This window comes from Euphorbia lathyris, chromosome 3 (genome assembly GCF_963576675.1).
Source record: "Euphorbia lathyris chromosome 3, ddEupLath1.1, whole genome shotgun sequence".
Taxonomy (NCBI): Eukaryota; Viridiplantae; Streptophyta; class Magnoliopsida; order Malpighiales; family Euphorbiaceae; genus Euphorbia; species Euphorbia lathyris.
The window spans coordinates 97967152-97989999 of record NC_088912.1 but is presented as its reverse complement, the minus strand read 5'-3'; the positions used below and the strand labels follow the sequence as shown (position 1 = coordinate 97989999).

The following is a 22848-nucleotide window of genomic DNA, read 5'->3' as shown; positions in this document are numbered from 1 at the left end:
AACATAAATTTAAAGAGTCAATCAAGCTTTTTATACAAGTTACTCTTAATGTATTAAGCCTTTATAAAAATTTCCTTTCACTAAAATAATATAAGGTTTTTGGGAAAGTATCAATTTAATTCCAAGTAAAATAGTATCATTTAGCTTTTAATATTTGTAAAATATACCAATTTAGCTTTGGGTAACGAAAGTTTAGAACCTTTTCACAAATGTTGAGGTATTAAACTCCGTTATGGCTAAATTGATACAATTTCATAAACGTTAAAGCTAAAATATTAATATTTTATATATTGAGATTAAATTAACAGTTCTCCAAAAACTTTACAACCATTTTGATATCTTATCTTTTAATTTTTTTTAAATATGAATATATCAATTGAAGGCCTGTTAGATTGGGTTTAGGAGTTAATTTTGTTAATCTTCTCCAGTCCGATCCGAACCAATAAAAATTGAGCTTCCCGCATGAATATCATAATTAAATATAAAATTATAACTAAATCAGATTATCAAATTTAATTTTGAATATGTTATTATTTTCTATATATAACAAATTATGTATGCTTTTTACACTCTAATTTAAAATTTCTAAACTCCAATTCATAAATTCTAAACCTTAGACAATATATTCTAGACCCCTAATTTATAAACTCCAATTGTTAAAATAGATTAAAAGCAATGATTTTATTAATTTGACATAATTCAAAATAAGAATTTGAAATAATTGTAGATAGTTTTTCACATGTGAATATATATATATATATATTTCCCATAAACATTTAATAATGCGGGCTAAACTAAACTTAATAAATATTTAAATGCTAAATCTAATTAGACTTATTACTCCAATCCATAAATATATCTACTTAGCAGTTATCTAATTCATATCATATTTTTTCTATACGTATTTTTATTGAGATAATCTTGTCCGGAATTCTCATTTCTCCATACATATGTGTTCACTGGGAACCGAACTTAAGATTCTTTTCACAAACTTAGTTTGCGCTGCCACTTAAACTAGAATCCATAGGCAGTATCATTTATCGGTTTCCATACTGTGTTTCCCCTAACTATTTGTTGGCCATTTTCAAGAAGAAGCAAATGCTCTAACTCTACTTCATTCTCGTTACTTGTAATAATTTTTGAAAGCGAATGCAATACACTATCCATGTTGCATTCCTTCTGATACTTCAACTTCATTGCACAGAGCTTGTGGTGCTTCATCAATAGCCGAGGAACGCTCTGAAAAGAATCAAAAACACATAATCCTTTCAATGAATTTGTTAAGATCGGTCATTTTTCAAATACGCATTGAGAAATAGTTTGAGTTGTTCATCCATCTATGTCACAGTGGTAAACACATCTCTCCATTTCTCGGATGTTTAAAGTTCAAGTTTTCTTAAAGTATAAAAATTATTATCGTGTCGGGTATTACCTCAAGAATCCAATTAATGTATTTGACATTGTTCACGTGTTGATTGACATCAATGTCATTCCATCCTGGCTATACTTGCGAAAAATAGAAAATACTGATTAGTTATTATTTTCGAGTAAGAATAGCTTAGAATTCAAATAGGCCCGGGTAATGAGAACTTAGCACGTCAACATGTGTAATGCTTATATATGTGTTGGCATGTCAAGTTTTCATTGGTCGGATCTATTCTTAATTTTTTTTAATAATTAATTAGACTTACTTTTAATTCTGTACGAGAAAAGTCTGCTGTATTAGCATCAAGTTGTGGCGGTCTTTGTATACTATTATTAAGAATAGGTGTACAATACTCTATCATATGAGGGGCTAATTCTCGTTTGATGTTGTTGCTGAACTTTGATAATCTCCTCGTCTTTTTATTCATCAACACAAATTGACTGAAAATATATACATAAAATTTTTAATCAATTTCACATCAATTTTTAATTTCATATATGATATGACTTTTATCATAAATTTGATGAGCAAGATCAGATAACATCAAAATTTTCTAAATTTCCTGATAAAAAATTTAAAATAAAGAAAATAAATTAGGTTGAAAGTATAAAATCACCCTTTAATTAAATGAATCATATTAAATTTTTAGACAAAATTAATGTTTGAACTTACAACTCAAAACAAGTCAAGCTGAGCAAAACAAAACGTGGATGATATGCATCATCATTTTGTTTCGACTCAAATTGACTTGTTTCAAGTTAGAAAGAAATTTTACTGTAGCCTAGTTCAAGCGAACTCGGTTAATGAGAACTTTCCACGCCAAGTATCCATTGTCTCAATCCAATTTTAAAGACAACAAAATATTGGGAGGGAAAAGTGTCGATGGATGAAAATGTGGTAAAAATCATATTTATTTATTTTTTTGCGACTAAGGATCAGTGATGGTAATTAATTTTAGCAACGAAAAATTTCATTGATAGTTTAATCTTTTCTTTATTTCTCCTATGAATCGAGGGGTCAAAACTAGACCCTGCAAAGCGACACACGACCCGATGACACGACACGAACACGTCATGCTTTTTTAGTGTTAGTGTTTAGGGTTTTATGACACGACACGAAAGTTGACACGACACGAAATGACACGTTAATTTTTGTGTCATTTTCGTGTCAACCCGAAAACACGAAACTGACCCGAAATTTAATTAAAGAAATTAAAAAATTAAAAATTATAATAAACTTGGTTAAAAATAGACATGACTTTTCTTATTTATTAGAGTATAAATATAAAGAGTATAAAAAAAGCAGGTCAGGTCGTGTCGTGTTAGCATGTTAGGTCGTGTTAGCAGGTCAGGTCGTGTCAATTTAATTGGTTGTGTAAAAAATTCGTGTCGTGCCGTGTTTACCGTGTCAAGAGCAGGTCGTGTTCGTGTTCTGATTTTGTGACACGAAAAGTTTTCGTGTCGTGTTCGTGTTACAGGTTTTGACACGAACACGAACCTGACACGACACGAACACGACACGGACATGGAAATTGCGAGGTCTAGTCAAAACCCTCTATTTTGTTAGATCCCAACCATTCATGAATTTTTACAAGTTCATGGATTAATTTGAGCCAATTTATTTATGAAGTATATTAATTTTGAGTTATATGACTAAATAAAATAAAACCAACCTGGTTGCTTGAGCCACAATATGACGAGTGTTTCTATCACGAATAATAAAATCGTGGCCCATTCCATTTTTACCTGATAGATACATTCAAGTTTCTACTTCAACAACATCACTCCTGTTAGGAATTAAATCAGACTATATATTGATTAAATAAGTTTAATATGCAGAAAGAAAATTACACTTAATTCAAAATATAATATTTACGTAGTTTGATTAATTTTGCTTACATCGATTGGCAAGTAAAAGAATATGATTTTTTTGGGGTAAAAGATGACATTTGCTTTACACAATTAGCAAAAAGAAAAAATTAACTACATTTTTCATGTCGTCGAATCAATATACTAGGTTATTAAGCATGTCACGATAAACTTAACATTTCATTATATCATGTCAATAAAGTTAACAAATTAGCATACACATCATCGAAGACTAACATAATAATATATATATATATATAGATATATATACACGTCTTTTTTATGAAAAAACATCGTATTTTTCTACTTACAAATTTGCAAGTAGAACCCACTTGAGAAAAAAAGAAAAACAAACCCATGAGAGAAGGACATAACCGCCAAAGGCTCAATTTAGTGCACTAGAGTCGTTTTCTCATAAATTTTAATGTGAATCGAGATCTGTAATGGTTTATTCACTTAGATAATGTCACATTAGCAGTTGAGATGATGTGGTATCATCTGAGTAGAAAGATCATCACTAGTCCCGACTTACAGTAGAAATTTTCTAAATACACACACTTAATATATTTTTAACCTCGTGTACTTGTGCAGAAAATTTAACTATTCCTTTTACTTTAAACGCGTCTTATTTAACTTCTAAACTTATTTAAATTGACCTATTGAATCTCTCGACTTTCTTAACTGACTTATTTACTCTCTAAACTTCTTTATAGTAACCTATCAGTTCTCTGAACTTGCTTAAAGTATAACCACATCAATTTGTCCAACACCTTATCTTGTTCTGCCACGTAGATTTTAGGAATCAATAGGTTGTTTTTAGCAGGTTCAAAAGATAAATAGTATGTTTTTAAAATATAAAGCAATAATTGACTTTTCTAAACAAGATGTACCGAGTCAAATATACAATTTCCACCAACTCTAAGGTAGGATAATTCATTATTAACATGTCACTTTCTCTCACTCGCTTATCTCTCTAATTGGTTACTAACTTAAACGTCTCAATGCTAGTCTCAAATTTCAAAATCACTATTTGGTGATTACCCAAACAAATAACAAAAGTTCTATATGAACGATACTTTAATTTTTTTTATGTAAAAAGCTTTTAAAAAATCAATTTAATACTCATAAATCACGACAAACACCCACTCAGTAATTTCTAAATCTGTCACTGTAAACAGGGAACTCATCCGTGCAGGTCTCGGGTTTCAAGAGTACTATTTGGTGATACCCAAATAAATACAACAATTAATTAATTTAAACTATGCTTTTTTTTTTGAGTAATTTAGAAAATGATAAGAATAAATTACCAAGAAGGGTATTGATCCACCACAATTTGCAAAGATGAGAGAACCCAAATCAAGCCTTTTTTAGACATTTCTTGTGTTATACCCAAAACATGATCTTCTGCCATTGTTCCTGTTGTTCTAAGATGGTTAACTGTACTATCCTGGAGGATAATAACGTAATTAATTAATTCATTAATAACCATCATTATTATAATCAAGGATGATTATTTAAATAATAAATAAAATAAAATAAACATCCTTCATATTTTTTATACATTGAATATAAGGAAAAATGAAAAATAAATATTGTGGTTTGGGCGATTTGTAAAAACAGTCCAAATGTTGCATGTTTAAACCCATCGCATAAATATTTTACTACCTCTGTTTCATATTACATGTCTTTCTAGATATTTTTTTTGTTTCATATTACATGTCATTTTATATGATCAGTACATGTTAAGTCATCTTTTTTTCCGCTATAAAATGCGGGTTTACGGAAATTAATTAGAATAATAGACTTATTATAGAATAAATAAATATTGGAATCAATAAATAAGGGATAACAACGTCTTTTTTCTAATATCCTTAATTTCTATACAATTCTCTAAAAAGACATGTAATATGAAACAGAGGGAGTATTTTGTTTCAATAAAATCATTGAATTTTATTTTTTATTTCAATAAAATCATTCCAACTAATTCAGACAGAATAGAATTAGTGACGTGACAACCACTAAAGAACTATGTTATATATAATATGATGGCTACGTGTATGTCACATGATAGCTAAAAATATATATATGTTGTCAAGTGAGTTTCAAGTAGTTGAATTAAATAATTAATAATTATATATATTTTTTTCTCTTATTTGATTATCATGTCATACGTAAAAGTTAATCATTTTTAACATATATGTCATGTCACTATTCAAGTAATGTTTTCTGTCTGAAATGTCTAGAATGATTTTGTTGAAATAAAATGAAAGTTCATTCATTTTATTAGAACAAAATGAAGTTTAATGACTTTCTGAAACAAACTTTAAACTTTAGTTATCTATGTAATTAACCCATAATTATAATTGATGGAAAGTAGGGCTATAATCAGCCGAGTCGAGGTTTGGCCTATCCAGGCTCGGCTCATCAGAAAATTGATGAGCTCGAGCTCAACATTTTGTTCGTGAGCTACTCATGAGCTGTTCGCGAGCTTGTTCACGAGTTTTGCTCGCGAGCAGGTCGTAATTCAATTCAAGAACTTCGTTTATGAACAACTCATTAATTATATTGACATGAAATTTCTTCAACTACGTAAACCTACAAAACTAAATTTTGCATAAAACTATGCTGTTTTACATTTTCCCATTTACAGAAATATTATTATTAAAATAATAATCAAACCAAACTTGCTCACGAGCGTGTTCATGAACATTAAAATTAAGTTTTCTCATAAACTTATTCATGAATCTATGATCGAGCCTACTCGAGAGCTTTCGTACCGAGTTTTCACTGTGCTAAAACTCAACTCGTTTATAAATCGAACCGAATACGATCGAACTTATATCGAGCCGAACACCGAGCCGTGGCACTAATAGAAAGTTGAATATGGGAAATTGAAAGATGGGATGAATTACAAACCTGTAAAAAAGTGATCAAAGTAGCTATGGATGCTTTGCCATCAAACCCAATTTCAGATGATCTAATTGTAAGATTTTGGGAGTAAATCAAACCATTTTCCACCAATCTTCCAACATTCAAATCATTTGGTTTTTCAAATTGAATTTCCTTTTCTTCCATTATTAATGCTGCCTTGCAACTAAAATTCTTCTTCTTACAGAGAATTTTTGAAAACTTTGGTGTATCATTCTGGATATTTTCCCTTCTCTGAAAATTTGCTTGGAAACGTTTGTTAAATCTGAGAAAACCAGTAGCTGTAGCCATACTTCTTATGAAAATATTAAGTACAATTAAGCTAATTAATAATATTATTTATAGCCTTTGATATAATTAAACTAAATATTCCCTTTCAGATTTTATTTACATATCAAGCAAGCAATCATTTAAATTAAAAGTTTGGTATAGCCGCCAAAATTTGACTGGAACTTTTTTTTTTTTTTGGGGAAATATAGATTTTGCTCTAAATTGATTAAATTTAACTAAAAAAAGATTAATTGTAGAGGCTGGTTTGATTATTATTTAAATGTAAAATTAGAACTTTTAAATAAGTTTATCGATAAATAAAGCAGTTTCGTGTATTTTTTTTGTCAGTTATTTGTTTTTTTTTTATAAAAAAAAGAAAGGAAACAATAAAAAACCAAAAGAAACTAAGGCGGAACCATCCTAGGAAAGCCATCTCTCACGAGATCATCCAATAGTAGTCTTCGAACATCAACCGAAAGGACAGAAGATGAGTAACACCTGGTTCAAGAGCATGAGCCCTGCTAGCCATAAAATCAGCAACCCGATTTTGCTCCCGGAACACATGTGGAAGACGAACACACTCGAAATTTCTGAGAAGCTGCTTGATACCTTTGAAAAGGTTCTTTTGTCGGTTATTTGTAATTATATTAATAACACAATCAACATTTTAGATACTTCCACAAATTTTTTAGTTGTTAGAATTTTAATATATTCTTTTTAATTCAGACATAATTAATATTTACAAGGTTGAATCGTTGAATAAATATCAAACCAGCTATTTTTTTTAATTTTGATAATGCATGATTAAAATTAATCTTACCTAAATTTATATAATTTTTGTATGTTAAAACTCAATTTTCACTGTGTAGATTCTGTTATCTGATTTTTTAAAATTTTAAATATATAGTTTCAAAAAAAAAATTTAATATATAAAATAAAGATGAAATGAGAAAAATGTGAATTTAAAGAATAAATATTATTTGAGTCCAAAAAAATAAATAAATATTATTTTAAATCTTGAACAGTATCATATAGTTTTTATTTAGTCAAATTACGTCAAAGAAGCACATGAGATCAAATCAAATCACTACCGACATGGTTGAGATATTCGGATGCATTAATTTATTTATGCCTAATATATCTCAAGTATTATTTAAATTGTATTATCATATAATAATTTAGGAATAGGGTAAAAAATATCATCAATGGAGAGTAATTTTACGTTTAACATTTAAAATGGTATAATTTTATTTGTAATGTTGATAGCAAAAAAACAAAATTTCCTATAATATTGACAAGTTAAGTATAATTCATCAAACTGTATTCTCAATCGTGAATCTTATCATCTACATTTCATTTGAGGTAATTAGCAAGATATCACAAAAGTTTGGACAATCTCTTTATAGAAGTTTAATTTGTTTTAATAAAATTACTTAAGTTTGTTTTTGTTCCAATAAAGTCATTTTGAATATTTTCCGGTCATTTTTCCACCGGAGTTGATTGCGTGACATTTAATCACATATCTCAAAGCCATATAGCATAATAAAAAGAATTAGCCATAAATTAACCCAAGTAAATAAGGATTGTCAATTAAAATTTTAACCACAATTAACCTACGGGGCATATCGATTGTCAATTAAAATATGTAGTTATATTTATTTATTACATCAGATAGCATTGATGTGACGTTGAGATGCCACGTCAGAAATTTCAATGAAAAGATGAATGAAAAAATGTTCAAAGTGATTTTATTAAAAAAAAGCAAACTTAAGTGATTTTATTGAAATAAATTGAACTTTCGAAACATTTTGAAGAAATTTTTCAAACTTTAGTGACCGACCATACTAATTACCTTAAATATATGTGATGTGGTATCCTAAAAGTCAACTTGAAATCTGCAATTAGACAAAACCAAAGTAGGGGGTTGTCTGGTTAACTCGCTCTGATGCCCTCAGTTTGAGGTAAGACTTTGAGATGATCACAACAGTAAATTAAAGCTGTAATGTAAGTTTAATGAATGAAGTAAGTGCACATTGCTCTATTTATACTGTAATCGAACTATATGAGACAGTTACCAAGAAAGTAGGAGAAGAGTGTATAAAGAGTTCTCTTACACAGGGCCCGAAATTTAAGGAACCCAATTTTTTTTTATTATATAATATTTAACTAAAATATTTTTCTTATTTATTATGTTCAAAATTAAGTGAATGTTAACTTATACAAGAAAAATTTAAAGTTTAACGATTTAAAAGTTTTAAGAGGCCCACTTTTTTTTATTATTATGATACAATATCTAATAAAATTATTTTTTTGAAACAAAACAAATAAAATAATAATAATAAAAAATCAAAAATAATAATAATAAAAAAATCAAGTTAAAGTATTTTGTAGAAATATTATTGTTATGTGAATGTATTAATTTTTTTTTATAATAAATATGGTCCAATTTTTTCATTTAGCATAAAACTTAAAAAATATTTAAGACGGTCCTGGTCATATCATACACACTAGATTTGACGTCGTTTTGGTCATTAACAGGCCAAAAAAATTTGGCCCAGGATGGACCTAAATTTAGTTCCATTCTGGGCCAATTAAAATAGATAAATGCTAGAATAGGTTGGCCAAACAAATTTAGGACGTTGAAATATTTGGGAATAGGGAGAGGCCCTAGTTAGGGTGGTTCCGGTGGATGGATGGGCTGGCCCCCAGGCCCCTTGTCTCCGCCGCCACTGAATATAGTCATTCTAATGGTTTGTTGTTACTCAAAGAAATCACACTTTAATATTATTAGACAAATTGAATATCTAAAAATTAAATAAATATATTGAGAAAACTAAAATTAAATAAAATAATAATATGAACGTGATAAACAGGCTATAATAAATTTATTTCAATTGATTGTATATCGAAATTTTATATTCCATATCTAATGGTGAAACATATAAAATAATGATTATTTTGTTAAAAACAAAATAACTATAAAAGACACCTATTTATAATATACGCATAGAATCTTATTATCACCATTTTCTTTTTCAAAACACGTGGAAATTTGGGAGAATTATTAATTATTATTATTTTGAAAATGCATTATTAATTGCACACAGAAAAAAAAAATTGAATTAAACCAACGCAAAACTCAAAATTGACAATCTTCCATAAGAATTATAAAAGAATTAAAATCTTAAATTTTTTATTTAAAATATTCTGATACCATGTTAATAAATTGAAACCGCTTCATATATTTTTTGTTAGTGTTTTTATAATTATATTAATAATACAATAAATATTTTAGACAGTTTGATAAAAAAAATTGTGATTAACTTATATGTAGCAAATTTAATTTTTAGGATTTTAACAAATTAATTTTTTTCTTTCAATTATTCTTTAGGGTTTAGGATTTAGGGTTAGAGTTTAAGGTTTAGGGTTTAGGGTTTGATTATCCATTAAGAAGGGAAAATCTTATTAAATTAAAAGTTAAAAGGCCGAAAGTTTATGCCCCTACTATTGCAAGAGCGGACTAACAGGGTCAACGAATTAGCTAATCGTCATAATTAAATACCGTTACTATATTGATAGATCTCCTTGTGAAAGACCTATTACTGGATAATTCATGGGTAGAGCAAAAGAATGTGAACTATACACGTTAACAATAGAATTGATTAAAGGGTTAAGGTACAAAAATACCCCTAACGTTATGGGCAATGAGCAATTTTACCCTTAACGTCTAAAATGGTGCAATTTTACCTCTAACGTTGGAAGCCAAGAGCAATTTTACTCCTAACGTTCATAAATTGGGTCAATTTCAGTCACTATTATAAAACACAGATATTTTTGTTCATTATTCTGCACCAATTGCATAATAATTCGTTCTAAAAAAAGGATTTCATGTTTTTTATAATTTAATAATAGAATTTGAGATTAATATTTATAAATTCGGTGGATTTTTTGAATTTTTTTTATCTAATCCATACAAAAAGACAGTATATTTTTTATATTTTTTATTTATTTTTCACATCCCAATGAATGTTTGTGATTTGTTACTGATAAAATGACACACGTATGAAGTATAGATAACAAGATTCATGACCGAGAAGACAGTTTGATGAATTATTTCTCAAATTGACCCAATTTATTAACGTTAGGGGTAAAATTGCTCTTGGCTTCCAACGTCAGGGGTAAAATTGCATCATTTTAGACGTTAGGGGTAAAATTGCTCCTACCCCAAAACGTTAGGGGTATTTTTGCACCTTAACCCTTGATTAAATGATTAAATGCAGAGGGCTCCGGTATATAGAGAAGACCTCACCGTTTAAGAAGTAACCATAAAAACGATGGAACCCACTATTTTTCTATTTCTATTTACTGCTCTTTTTTTATTTATTTTTGTTTGTGTTTGAAATCTAATATCAATAAAGTTTCTTATTTCGAGATGAAATGGCTCAAAAAAAAAAAAATCGTGGTTGGGAAGGTTATAGTAGCAAAAGCTATTGGAATTTTTATTTTATACATTGGAAAAATCCGTTTTGTTTTTTATACATTGGAAAAATCCGTTTTGTTATTATAGATAAAGGGGTAAAGAATAACTGAAAGAAAAGAAATCAATTAGTTATTCAAAAAAAAAATCTTACATGATTGATTCTCGAAGGTTTGAAGTGACAGTTAAATATCAGTTAAATACCAGTAAAATCATTTTTTTTTAAAAATTTCAATAACCTAGGACTACAATTGATATTGTTTGAAAAAAATAGAATTAAATTTACACAATTTCATATGTTAAGACTAAATCTACACTTCTATTAAGCATTGTAGTTTTTGGATTATCTGTCACTTGTCACTGATTATATTATTGGTCTATTTAATGTTTGTCTACCAATTTAGTACAATTGTACACTAATTTATATTTGGAATTAAGATTGATTTCATTTCTATATAAAATTTCTATGTTTTTTTTCTTTCTTTTAATCCAAAAAGAAAAATAAAAAAAATTGTTGTATATATAAGTAAATACCTAACAACATTATTAACAGTATAATATTAACCTTACATAAAAAAAATTGTTAATGAAATTTTTTAATATAAAGAAACCGAATAACCGAACCGAACCAATCGAAATAATTCGATCGGTTCGGTTCGGTTATTTATTATTATTTGGTTAGGTTCAGTTTTTATTTTTGAGGCTATTCGGTTTTTGGTTATTTCGGTTCGGTTCGGTTTTCAGACAGTGGCGGATGTAGGGGGGTCAAAAGAGGCATTTCCCCCCCCCCCCCCCTTCATCCCATAAAAAAAAAATTTGAGTTCAAAAATAAAGGTTAATGTGCAAAAATACCCCTAATGTTTTGGGTCATGAGCAATTTTATCCCTAATGTTAGAAGCCAAGAGCAATTTTACCCCTAACGTTGATAAATTGGGCCATTTTGAGAAATAATTCATCAAACTGTCTTCTCAGTCATGAATAATAGTGTCTGAAATTGATCCAATTTATCAACGTTAGGGGTAAAATTGGTGCAAAATTACAAAATTGATATGCAATTGGTGCAAAATAAAGAAAAAAATGACTGTATTTTATAATAGTGTATGAAATTGATCCAATTTATCAACGTTAGGGATAAAATTGCTCTTGGCTACAAACATTAGGGGTAAAATTGTACCATTTTAGATGTTAGGGGTAAAATTGCACCTGACTTAAAACGTTAGGGATATTTGATGCGTAACAATCCGAGAATCCTGGAAATGGATGATTACGAGTCGGAAACATTATAATTTACGTTTCTTATCAAAAAATTTATGAAAATAATGCATGACAATTGAACGATTTTGCATTTTTCGTCACAAAAAATTGAACAATTTTGCATTTTTTATTATAAAAAATTGAATAATTTTACATTTTTTGTTTAAATTTTTTTTACGTAGAATTTTGCCCCCCGCTTTCTCAAATCCTGGATTCGCCACTGTTTTCAGACCAAACCGACCGATGAACACCCCTAATCGCACCACAAATCACCCCTCATGGCGGGCCTTGCTGTTACTTTAAACTGATAGTTAAGGTCGGAATATAGCTTTATTCTAATCACTAAAAAAGTTAGAATTAAATTTACATATTAAAACTAAATCTACACCTTCCCTAAAATGTTAGGGTTAAATTCGTTTTTACCTCAAATTTTATCAATATCTTCCATATCTTAATTCCGGGAATAACATATTTTAAAACCAAAATTATATCTTCTAAAAAATACCAAAAAAAATATATTCAAATCCATAAGATCAATGAAGCACATGAGATCAAATCTGTCAAATCACTACCGATATGGTTGAAATATCCCACTTGCATTTATTTATTTATACCTAATATATCTTTTTTTTTTAATTATAAAAATGTCATATATCATTCCATTAAATCACAAAATATAAATACAACATGATAAAATCTCTCACATATACGGACTACAACCAGTATAAGATCCATAAAAAGAGAAAATAGACTATAAAGATCAATAAAAACCATAAAAATGTACAAATACAACAAAATAGAAATCATATACTCCTCGTAAGTCGAATCCCATCGAAAAACAGCCGTAATTCATTCTTCATCATTTAGCCTCTTCTGAATATTCGGATCTGAGTCATTTCTTTTTTGCAACCACGCAAATCTATAGATCTGCGAACACTGCTCTTATTAAGACCGAAAAAAGAATAAAAGATAAAAGTATAGCAAATAGGTGTAGATCTGACAGAAAAGAAATTCGAGAAAGTATATAGACTTCAAACTAACAAGAAAAAATAAATTTGAAGCTAAACAAACAAAGACTAAAACATAAATGGGAGGAGGAAGAATGAAAACAAGCTTCATTCTTCCTCCTCTAAGGGAACCTGAATAGAAAGCAAGAACCGAGAAAGTCAGTGGCAAAGCTAGGAATTTTAACTTGGGGGGCTAATTTTAGTCGTGCGGTTGAGGGTAAATTTTTAAGGGCAAAATTTTTTTAGATTCCAACGCGTTAGAATTGTAAAAATGTTATAATTTTTTAGAAACTATCATTGAACTAATTGAAAATTAAATATGTTTACTTTTTTTAATGGAAAAGACATAATAAAAAGGAATTCAAAAGTGTTATAAAAATAAAAAATAAAAATAAAAATAAAGAGTCTATTTAAATTAATTAATAATGGTAATATGTTTTTATAATTATTTAAAAATAAATAAAAAACTTTCTAAAAGAAAATGAGGTTGGTGGGACTTGAACATAGGACTTTTTCAAATAAGAGTATGCATCCTTAACCATCCCATCTACCTATAAACATTAAAATAACACTACATAGAGTCAATATATACTAATTTTAAGGGGAGCTACATGAGGAAAATCGATCTGTACTCAATGGCGGAGCAGGTGACCAGGGGGCTTTCCCCCCGAGCTTTGGGCTGGCTCCGCCCCTGGAGAAGGTGACAATGACAATGACGGTAATGATGTAAAGCTTGAGAAGAAAAAAAAAAAAGAGAAAAAGAAAAGTGTAGAGAGAAGGAGGAGCCTCTCTCTACCACCCTCAAAAGTCTCATATCTAATATATCTCAAATATTATTTAAATTGTATTATTATCATATAATAATTTAGGAATAAGGTAAAAAATGTCATCAAGAGCAATCTTACATTTAACATTTAAAATAGTATAATTTTACTTCTAATGCTGACAACAAAGAACAAATTTTTCTATAATATTGACAAGTTGAGTCTATCTGAGAAAGAATTTATCAAACTGTATTGTTAGTCATGAATCTTGTCATTCACATTTCACATATATGTCATTTTATCACTAATTAGTAACACGTCTTAAATATATGGGGTAATTGGCACAGGTAGTCACAAAAGTTTAGACAATGTTCCCATAGAAGTTTAATTTGTCTCAATAAAATCACTTAAGTTTGTTTTTATTCCAATAAAGTCATTTTGAATAATTTCCGATCATTTTTTCATCGGAGTTGATTACGTGTCATTTAATCACATGTCTTAAAGCCATGTGGCATAATAAAAAAACTAACCATAAATTAACCCACATAAATAAGGGTTATCAATTAAAATTTTAACCACAAATTGACCCACAAGGTATATCAATTGTCAATTAAAATATGTAGTTATATATTTTTTTAATATGTCAGGTGGTGTTGACGTGACATTGAGATGCCATGTCTGAAATTTCGATGAAAAGATAAATGAAAAATGTTCAAAGTGATTTTATTAAGAAAAAAACAAACTTAAGTGATTTTATTGAAATAGTATCATTTTAGTCTTTGATGTTTGAGAAATATACCAATTTAGTCCTGAGTAACGAAACTTGGGGCTAAATTGGCACCATTTCACAAACGTTGAGGTGTCAAATTCCATTGTGGCAAAATTGGTACAATTTCACAAACGTTAAAGTTAAAATAATGTTATTTTGTATATTAAGGTTAAATTGACACTTCTCCAAAACTTTGAAACCATTTTGATATCTTACCCTTAATTTTTTTAGAACTTGTTTAAATATAAATAGGATAAATAATTTATTAGTCCCCACATTTTCACCTAATATATTGTTTAGTTCTCTATTTTGAAATACACATTATAAAGTCCGTGTCTTTTGTCAATATTAACTTTTTGATCATTCTGTTTATTTTATTTTTTTAGATTTTTAACTGAACATATCTTAGTTTTCAGGACACTCATAGTACAATACAAGATGAATATGTTACTTTGTTATTTTCTGTCTGTCTTTTTATGCCAAATATAGCGGTTAAAAATCTTACAAAATAGACAGAATGACCAAAGTGTTAATATTGATAAAAGATAGATTTTATAATGTGTTTTTTTTTTAAATAGAGGGACTAAATAGTGTGTTATGTAAAAAGATGATGACTAATAAATTATTGGATCAAATACACATAATTAAGTACAAAATTACAACTAAATCATATTACCAAACTTAATTCTAAATATGTCATTATTCTTTATATATTATGATTTTATACCATAATTTAAAAAAATTAGACTCCAAATCATAAATCATAAACCCAAGAAAATATATTATAGACTTCTAATTTATAAATTTTAATCCTTAAGATATATTAAAGGTTGATAATCTAAAATTATGATTTGACATAATTATAAATAGTTTCTAAAAGATGAATTTCTGTGTAATTTTCCCTAAATTATTTACTCATATTTATAGGAGTTGAAGGCCTGTTAGATTGGGCCTATTACATTGGGCTTAGGAGTTAATTTTGTTAATCTTGTCCAGTCGGATTCCGAACCAATAAAAATTTAAATATGGACTAAACTAAATTGGGTTAAGATGCAAAAATACCCTTAACATTTTGGGTCGGGAGTAATTTTATTTCTAATGTCTAAAATAATGTAATTTTATCCCTAATTTATAAATATTAATCTCCAATTCTGTTATTAAATTATAAAAAACATGAATTCCTTTTTTTTAAAGAACGAATTGATATGTATTAGTGTAGAATAAGAAAGAAAAATATATGTGTTTTATAATAGTGTCTAAAATTGATCTAAATTATCAACATTAGGGGTAAAATTGCTCTTGACTACCAACGTTAGGGGTAAAATTGCATCATTTTAGACGTTAGGGATAAAATTGCTCCTGACCCAAAACGTTAGGGGTATTTTTACACCTTAACCCAACTAAATTTAATAAATATTTAAATGTTAAATCTAATGAAATATGGTGTGCATACCCATAAAATCTAACTTTAATTCATAACATTTTTTTCTACACAACGGGTATTCTTATTAAGATAATCTTGTTCGGAATTCTCGTTTCTCTATACATGTGTTCATTGGGGATCGAACTTGAGATTTCTTTTCACAAACTTAGTATGCGTTGCCACTTAAACTAGAATCTATAGGCAATATCATTTATTGGTTTCCATATCGTGTTTCCCCTAACTATTTGTTGGCCATTTTCAAGAAGAAGCAAATGCTCCAACTCTACTTCATTCTCGTTACTTGTAATAATTTTTGAAAGCGAATGCAATACACTATCCATGTTGCATTCCTTCTGATACTTCAACTTCATTGCACAGAGCCTGTGGTGCTTCATCAATGGCCGAGGAACGCTCTAAAACGAAGAAAAAAACACATATTCAATGAATCTGCTAAGATCGGTCATTTTTCAAATATACATAGTGAAATAGTTTGAGTTGGTCATCCAACTATGTCGCAGTGGTAAACATATTTCTCCATTTCTTGGATGCTTAAGGTTCGAGTTTTCTTAAAGTATAAAAATTATTATTGTGTCAGGTATTACCTCAAGAATCCAATTAATATATTTGACATTGTTCACGTGTTGATTGACATCAAGATCATTCCATCCTGGCTATATTTGCGGAAAAATAGAAAATAATGATTAGTTATTATTTTCGAGTAGGAATAGCTTAGAATTCAAATAGACCCGACTAATGAGAACTTAACGTGTCAACACATGTAATTCTTATGTATAACATGTTGGCATGTCAATTTTTCATTGGCCGGGTCTATTCTAGAACTTTAGTAATTGATGAAACTTACTTTCAATTCTGTACTAGAAAAATCGGCTGTATTAGCATCAAGTTGTGGCAGTTTTTGTATACTATTATTAAGAATAGGTGTACAATACTCCATCATATGAGGAGCTAATTCTTGTCTGATTTTGTCATTGAACTTTGATAATCTCCTCGTCTTTTTATTCATCAACACGAATTGACTGAAAATATATACATAAAAAATTTAATCAATTTCACATCAATTTTTAATTTTATATATGATATGACTTTGATCATAAATTTGATCATGATAGGCAACATCAAAATTGACTGTAATAAATTTAAAATTAAAAAATAAACTACGTCGCTAAATGGTGATTCAACATGGATTCTACATCTTGGAACCAAGCCAATTTTGGAGCAGTTTTGTGATAATGGAACCAACCAGCAAAAAGCATTAAGGCTGCAAAGACCAATGCACCAATTGCGGTACAATACAGTTGTAATTCATTAGTTATTTCAGACTATTTTAGGAAAATTTAACTCTCTCAATTCTCGGGCAATTGCACCAAAAATTCGAGTTCCTTTTGGATTTCCTTTTTGATCAATGACAACTGCAACATTGTCATCATATCGTATTATTATACCGTTATTACGTTTAAGTTCTTTATAAGTGCGTACAATTACAGCTTTGATTACTTCGGATCTTTCTAGAGGTGAATTGGGTGCTGCTTCCTTGATCACAGCAACAATAATGTCACTGATGTGAGCATATCGACGATTCCCTTCCAAATTGGACGTGAAAGTTTCCTTTTATCCGGCTCAAGTAGTTAATAGTTATACAAAATAGAAAGAAAAGGGTTACCGCTTTCAAATTCGATAAAACCCTAAAAAGAGCTACTCCTTACTCAAGTTCCCAATGAGTACCAAGCAAGCCTTCATTAATTCATTCTTCTTTAATACATTTTTTTAGAGAAAGTAGAAAAATACACATTAATTAAATGAATCTTATTAAATTTTTAGGCAAATTAATATTTGAATTTGCAACTCAAAACGAGTCAAGTTGATGAAAACAAAGCGTGGATGACATGCATCATCATTTTGTTTCGATTCAAATTGACTCGTTTCAACTTAGAAATAAATTTTACTATAGTGAGTTCAAGTGAACTCGTTTAATGAGAACTTGTCAATTTTAAAGACATAACAAAATATTGTGAGGGGGAAGTGTCCATGGACGGAAATGTCGTAAAAATCACCAAAAAAAAGCGACTAAGTATTAGTGATAGAAATTACATTTAACAACGAAAAGTTCCATTGATAGTTTAATTTTTTCTTTATTTCTCCCATGAATCGAGGAACAAATGAATGCTCTATTCTCCGTCCCTAGCCGAGTTCGCTTGGATCCCAACCATTCAAGAATTTTTACAAGTTCATGGGTTAATTTGAACCAATTTATCTATGAAGTATATTAATTTTGAGTTAGGAACAAATTAAATAAACCAACCTAGTTGCTTGAGCCACAACATGACGAGTGTTCCTATCACGAATAATCCAATCGTGGCCTATTCCATTTTTACCCGATGGATACATCCAAGTCTCTACTTCAACAACATCACTCCTGTTAGGAATTGAGTCAGATTAGATATTGATTAAATAAGTTTAAGACGTGGAAAGAAAATTGCAGTTAATTCAAAATATAATATTACGTAGTTCAACTAATTTTATTTACATCGATTTGCAAGTAAAAGAATATAATATTTTTTTTTTTATAAAAGTAGACATGTGCTTTACACAATTAGGAAAAAAAATTAATTGACGCTTATCATATCATGAAGTTAATATATCACGTCATTAAGTCAACATGTCACGACAAAGTTAATATTTCATTATATCATATCAATAAATTTAACAAATTAATATGCCACATCATCAAAGACTAATATATACACGCTGACTATGTAAGTCACGTGCTTTTTTACGGGGGGGAGGAATTCGCATTTTTGTACTTGCAAATTTGCCATCACTTAAAGAAAAAGGAAAACAAACCCATGAGAGAAGGGTTTAACTGCCAAAAGCCCACTTACATTAGGGCCAGACCCTTGGCTCAGTTTAGTGCATTAGTCATTTTTCCCATCCTAACATATAAATACACGATAAATTTTACTGTAGACTGGGACCAATAATGATCTTTCCACTTAGATGACGTCACATTAGTAGTAGGGATGATATGGCATCATCTAAGTGGAAGGAGCATTACTGGTCTCGGTTCACAGTTGAATTTTTTTAAAATACACAGGCTTAATACATTTTTAACCTCGTGTACTTGTCTAAAAAAAGTCAACTGCCCTTTATATTTTAAAAAGTCCTATTTAACTTCTAAATTTATTTAAAATTTGGCCTATTAAAGGGGTGTTTGGTTGCTCCATTTTCTCCTTATGTTTGCATTTTCACTTCAAAATGGAGAGTTTTAAGTGTTTGGTTAGATATCTCATGTTTACCGTTTACACTTAAAAAATAGCCTTTTACAAAAGTAGGGAATCCATGCTTTTTGGAAAAGCATCATTTTTTAAAAGCAAACAACAAACAATAAACAACAACAAACAACAGGTAAATCAAGTTGACCCTAAATCTCTCAACTTTCTTAAATGACCTATTTGCTCTCTAAACTCGTTTACAGTAATCTATTAGTTCTCTAAACATGCTTAAAATATATACATATCAATTTATCCAAAATCTCATCTTACTCTATCATGTGGATTTTAGGGATTAATAGACCATTTTCAAGAAATAAATTGTATATCATTCAAAATATAAACTTTTCTAAATAAAATGTACCGAGCCGAATACACAATTTCCACCAACTCTAAAGTAAGATAATTCATTATATTATCTAAATAGCTTATCTCTCTAATTGGTTACTAACTTAAACGCCCCAGTGCTGGTTTCAAATTTCACGACCGCTATTTAGTGATTATCCAAACAAATAACGAAGTTCTATGAAACCTATGAACAACACTTTAATTTTTTTTATATAAAAAAGCTTTAAAAAAATCAATTGAACATTCATAAATCATGATAAGAACCCACAATGAATCCTGGATCCGTCACTGTAAACAAGGAACTCACGGTTTCGGATTTCAAGACTGCTATTTGGTGATACCCAAATACTACTGTTAATTAATTTAAACTTTGTTTTTTTTTCTGTAATTTAGAAAATGATAAGAATAAATTACCAAGAAGGGTATTGATCCACCACAATTTGCAAAGATGAGAGAACCCAAATCAAGTCTTTTCTACACATTTCTTGTGTTATACCCAAAACATGATTTTCTGCCATTGTTCCTGTTATTCTTACATGGTTAACTGCACTATCCTGGAGGACAATAATGTAATTATAATCAATATAATATTTTTATGCATTGAATCTATATATAATATTTCGATTAACATTGAATTATCGATCAATTATAATTGAGTACATTAAGTTTCTGACTGACGAGATAATAAGATATGAATATTAATAAAATTCGGTTAAGAAAGCGTAATTACAATTCGAATAAATATTTTTATAAATCTAATATGACTAGCTCAGTTACTGTTGAATTAAATCAAGTTTAATACTTAATTACTTTGTCCAAATTCAGTTCATATTTAGGTCAGACCGAAGTTAGATTAAGAGCGCTAATTTGCATGCCCAGTCCAATCTAACTCAGTATGACTATTAGAAAATAAAATTAAACTTAATAAAACCAGTCCAATCTAACCCAGTCCAATCTAACTCAGTATGAATAATAAAAATATAACAAATTAAAATTTTAATTAATTAATTTAATAAAACTCAAACACATGCTTTTAAATAATAAAATATCTAATAAAATAATAAAAATTAAATTTATAATATATATATATATAATATAATATAATATAATATAAGAGTACTGAATTAAACTCAAGGTTTTGAAATAAATTCTTAATTCAATTCAATTCATTTTATGTATGAGTCTTAGTCGGATTGGATTGAACGAATGAGCCCATAAACCGGTCTAAATAGAAATATTGTAAAAATCTTCGTGTAAATTATAGCCATGACCACTGAACTTTACCTATTTTTTTCACGATGTGACCATATGTATATTTAAACCCATCACATAAAGGGTGGGCTTAGACAGGCCAATGAGCCCATCAACTGGTCTAAATAGAAATATTATGAAAGTCTTTGTGTAAATTACAGCCATGACCACTAAATTTTACCATATGTGACCATTAAAATTTAAAATTATAAAAGTAATTCAAGTTTACACTTTCTAACATTATGACATTGAACTTCAATTAACATCTCAAATTATTGTTAAGAATTTCAGAATGAAAACATCCAAAAATTAAAGTTGTTTAGAATCACAATTACCATGAAACAAAGTTTTTTTTAAAGTCGCTTTCAGAGCTTTCTCTTAATAAATATTCACTTTCTATCTCCTAACTAAACAACATGTAAGTGACATCAAAAGGAAAAAAGTTGAAAATTTTAAAGTTGCTTAGTATATAACCGATTCTTTGAATTTTTCATTTTGAGGTGCTAATTAAAGATTAATGGATATAATATTAAAAAATAAATCGAGTTATGAAAAATAAATCACATTTTTTATTTTTTGAAAATCACATTTTCTGTATTTTGTCCGAAACTTGAACTCCTTCTGAAGTTTCAAAAGTTCCAAATAACCCCTGTTATTACCGAATTGTATTTAATAACCTCTATATCTCATTAGATTTGGCTGGATGGATGTAGAAAATGGGAGACATGTTCCCTCATGTATCAAAGTGTTCGCCACGTGTTAAAACGAAAATGCTAAATAGACAAATAATTATACTTTTGAAAGATGGGATGGATTACCAACCTGTAAAAAAGTGATCAAAGTAGCTATAGATGCTTTTCCATCAAACCCAATTTCAGATGATCTAATTGTAAGATTTTGGGAGTAAATCAAACCATTTTCAACCAATCTTCCAAAATTAAAATCATTTGATTTTGCAAATTGAATTTCCTTTTCTTCCATTATTAATGCTGCCTTGCAACTAAAATTCTTCTTCTTCTTACATAGAACTTTTGAAAACTTTGGTGTATCATTCTTGATATTTTCCCTTCTCTGGAAATGTTTGTTAAATCTCAGACAACTACTAGCTGTAGCCATAGTTCTTATGAAAATATTAAGTACAATTAAGCTAATTAATCATATTATTTATAGCCTTTGATGTCAAATTAAATATTCCCTTTCAGATTAGGCCATGTGCGAGAATTTTAAGTATATATAAAGAATAAAGATGAAATTTAAAAAGAGAAAAATATGAAGTGGAAGTAAAATTTTACACAATGCGTTCAAAATCAGGAAGTGCTTTTAATTTTTATTTTTTTTTTGTTAATTACGTATGGATATAATGTGATTTCACCTATTTGCAGATTAGTATCTGTGATTTTTTTTTTTTTTGTAAATGCAAACTTGTGGTATGTAAAATTTTACAAAGGCAGCTCGAGTTTGCATTTGGATTCACTTTGTGAGAATTTGGCCGATATCGACCTCGAAATGAAAATTTTTATGGCTTAAATGATATTGTAAGCAATTTTAATTTTTTGACTTTTTAGGTTAGAGGTCATTTAGGTGGTGTTTTTTATGAGAGAGAAAATTAATGTTTAGAGAGAGAAAACTCCAAAAATGATGATTTTGAAAAATTATAAATATGGTGCAATAGTAAATATGATACTAAACAACTTTAATTCTTGAAATTTTTCATTTTGAGGTCGTTATCGGCCAAATTTGGCAAAGTAAAAGAAATGCAAAATTTTGCAACCAAAT

At 28.8% G+C, this 22848-nt stretch overlaps 1 protein-coding gene and 1 pseudogene across 1 annotated transcript; both read right to left on the bottom strand.

The window, feature by feature from the left end:
* Positions 1-1014: 1014 nt before the first annotated feature.
* LOC136222813 (acyl-[acyl-carrier-protein] hydrolase FATB2, chloroplastic-like) lies at positions 1015-6513 on the bottom strand (annotated as a pseudogene).
* A 9861-nt stretch (positions 6514-16374) lies between these two features.
* On the bottom strand, positions 16375-22188 carry LOC136222812 (palmitoyl-acyl carrier protein thioesterase, chloroplastic-like). Its single transcript, XM_066010525.1, has 6 exons — positions 21895-22188; positions 20236-20375; positions 18507-18620; positions 17049-17223; positions 16789-16857; positions 16375-16599 (listed from the first exon to the last, which is right to left on the bottom strand). Exons 1-6 carry the CDS (start codon positions 22186-22188, stop codon positions 16375-16377), a joined length of 1017 nt encoding a protein of 338 aa, XP_065866597.1.
* Between the last annotated feature and the right edge of the window lie 660 nt (positions 22189-22848).

Excerpts from the sequence above, each read along its gene's own strand:
- LOC136222812 (XM_066010525.1), bottom strand. The coding sequence starts at position 22,188 with ATGGCTACAGCTAGTAGTTGTCTGAGATTTAACAAACATTTCCAGAGA. Across the intron at positions 18,621-20,235 it reads GTGGATCAATACCCTTCTTG|GAGTGATGTTGTTGAAGTAG; the intron begins GTAATTTATTCT and ends AATTCCTAACAG. Across the intron at positions 16,600-16,788 it reads ATATTAATTGGATTCTTGAG|AGCGTTCCTCGGCCATTGAT; the intron begins GTAATACCTGAC and ends TCTTCGTTTTAG.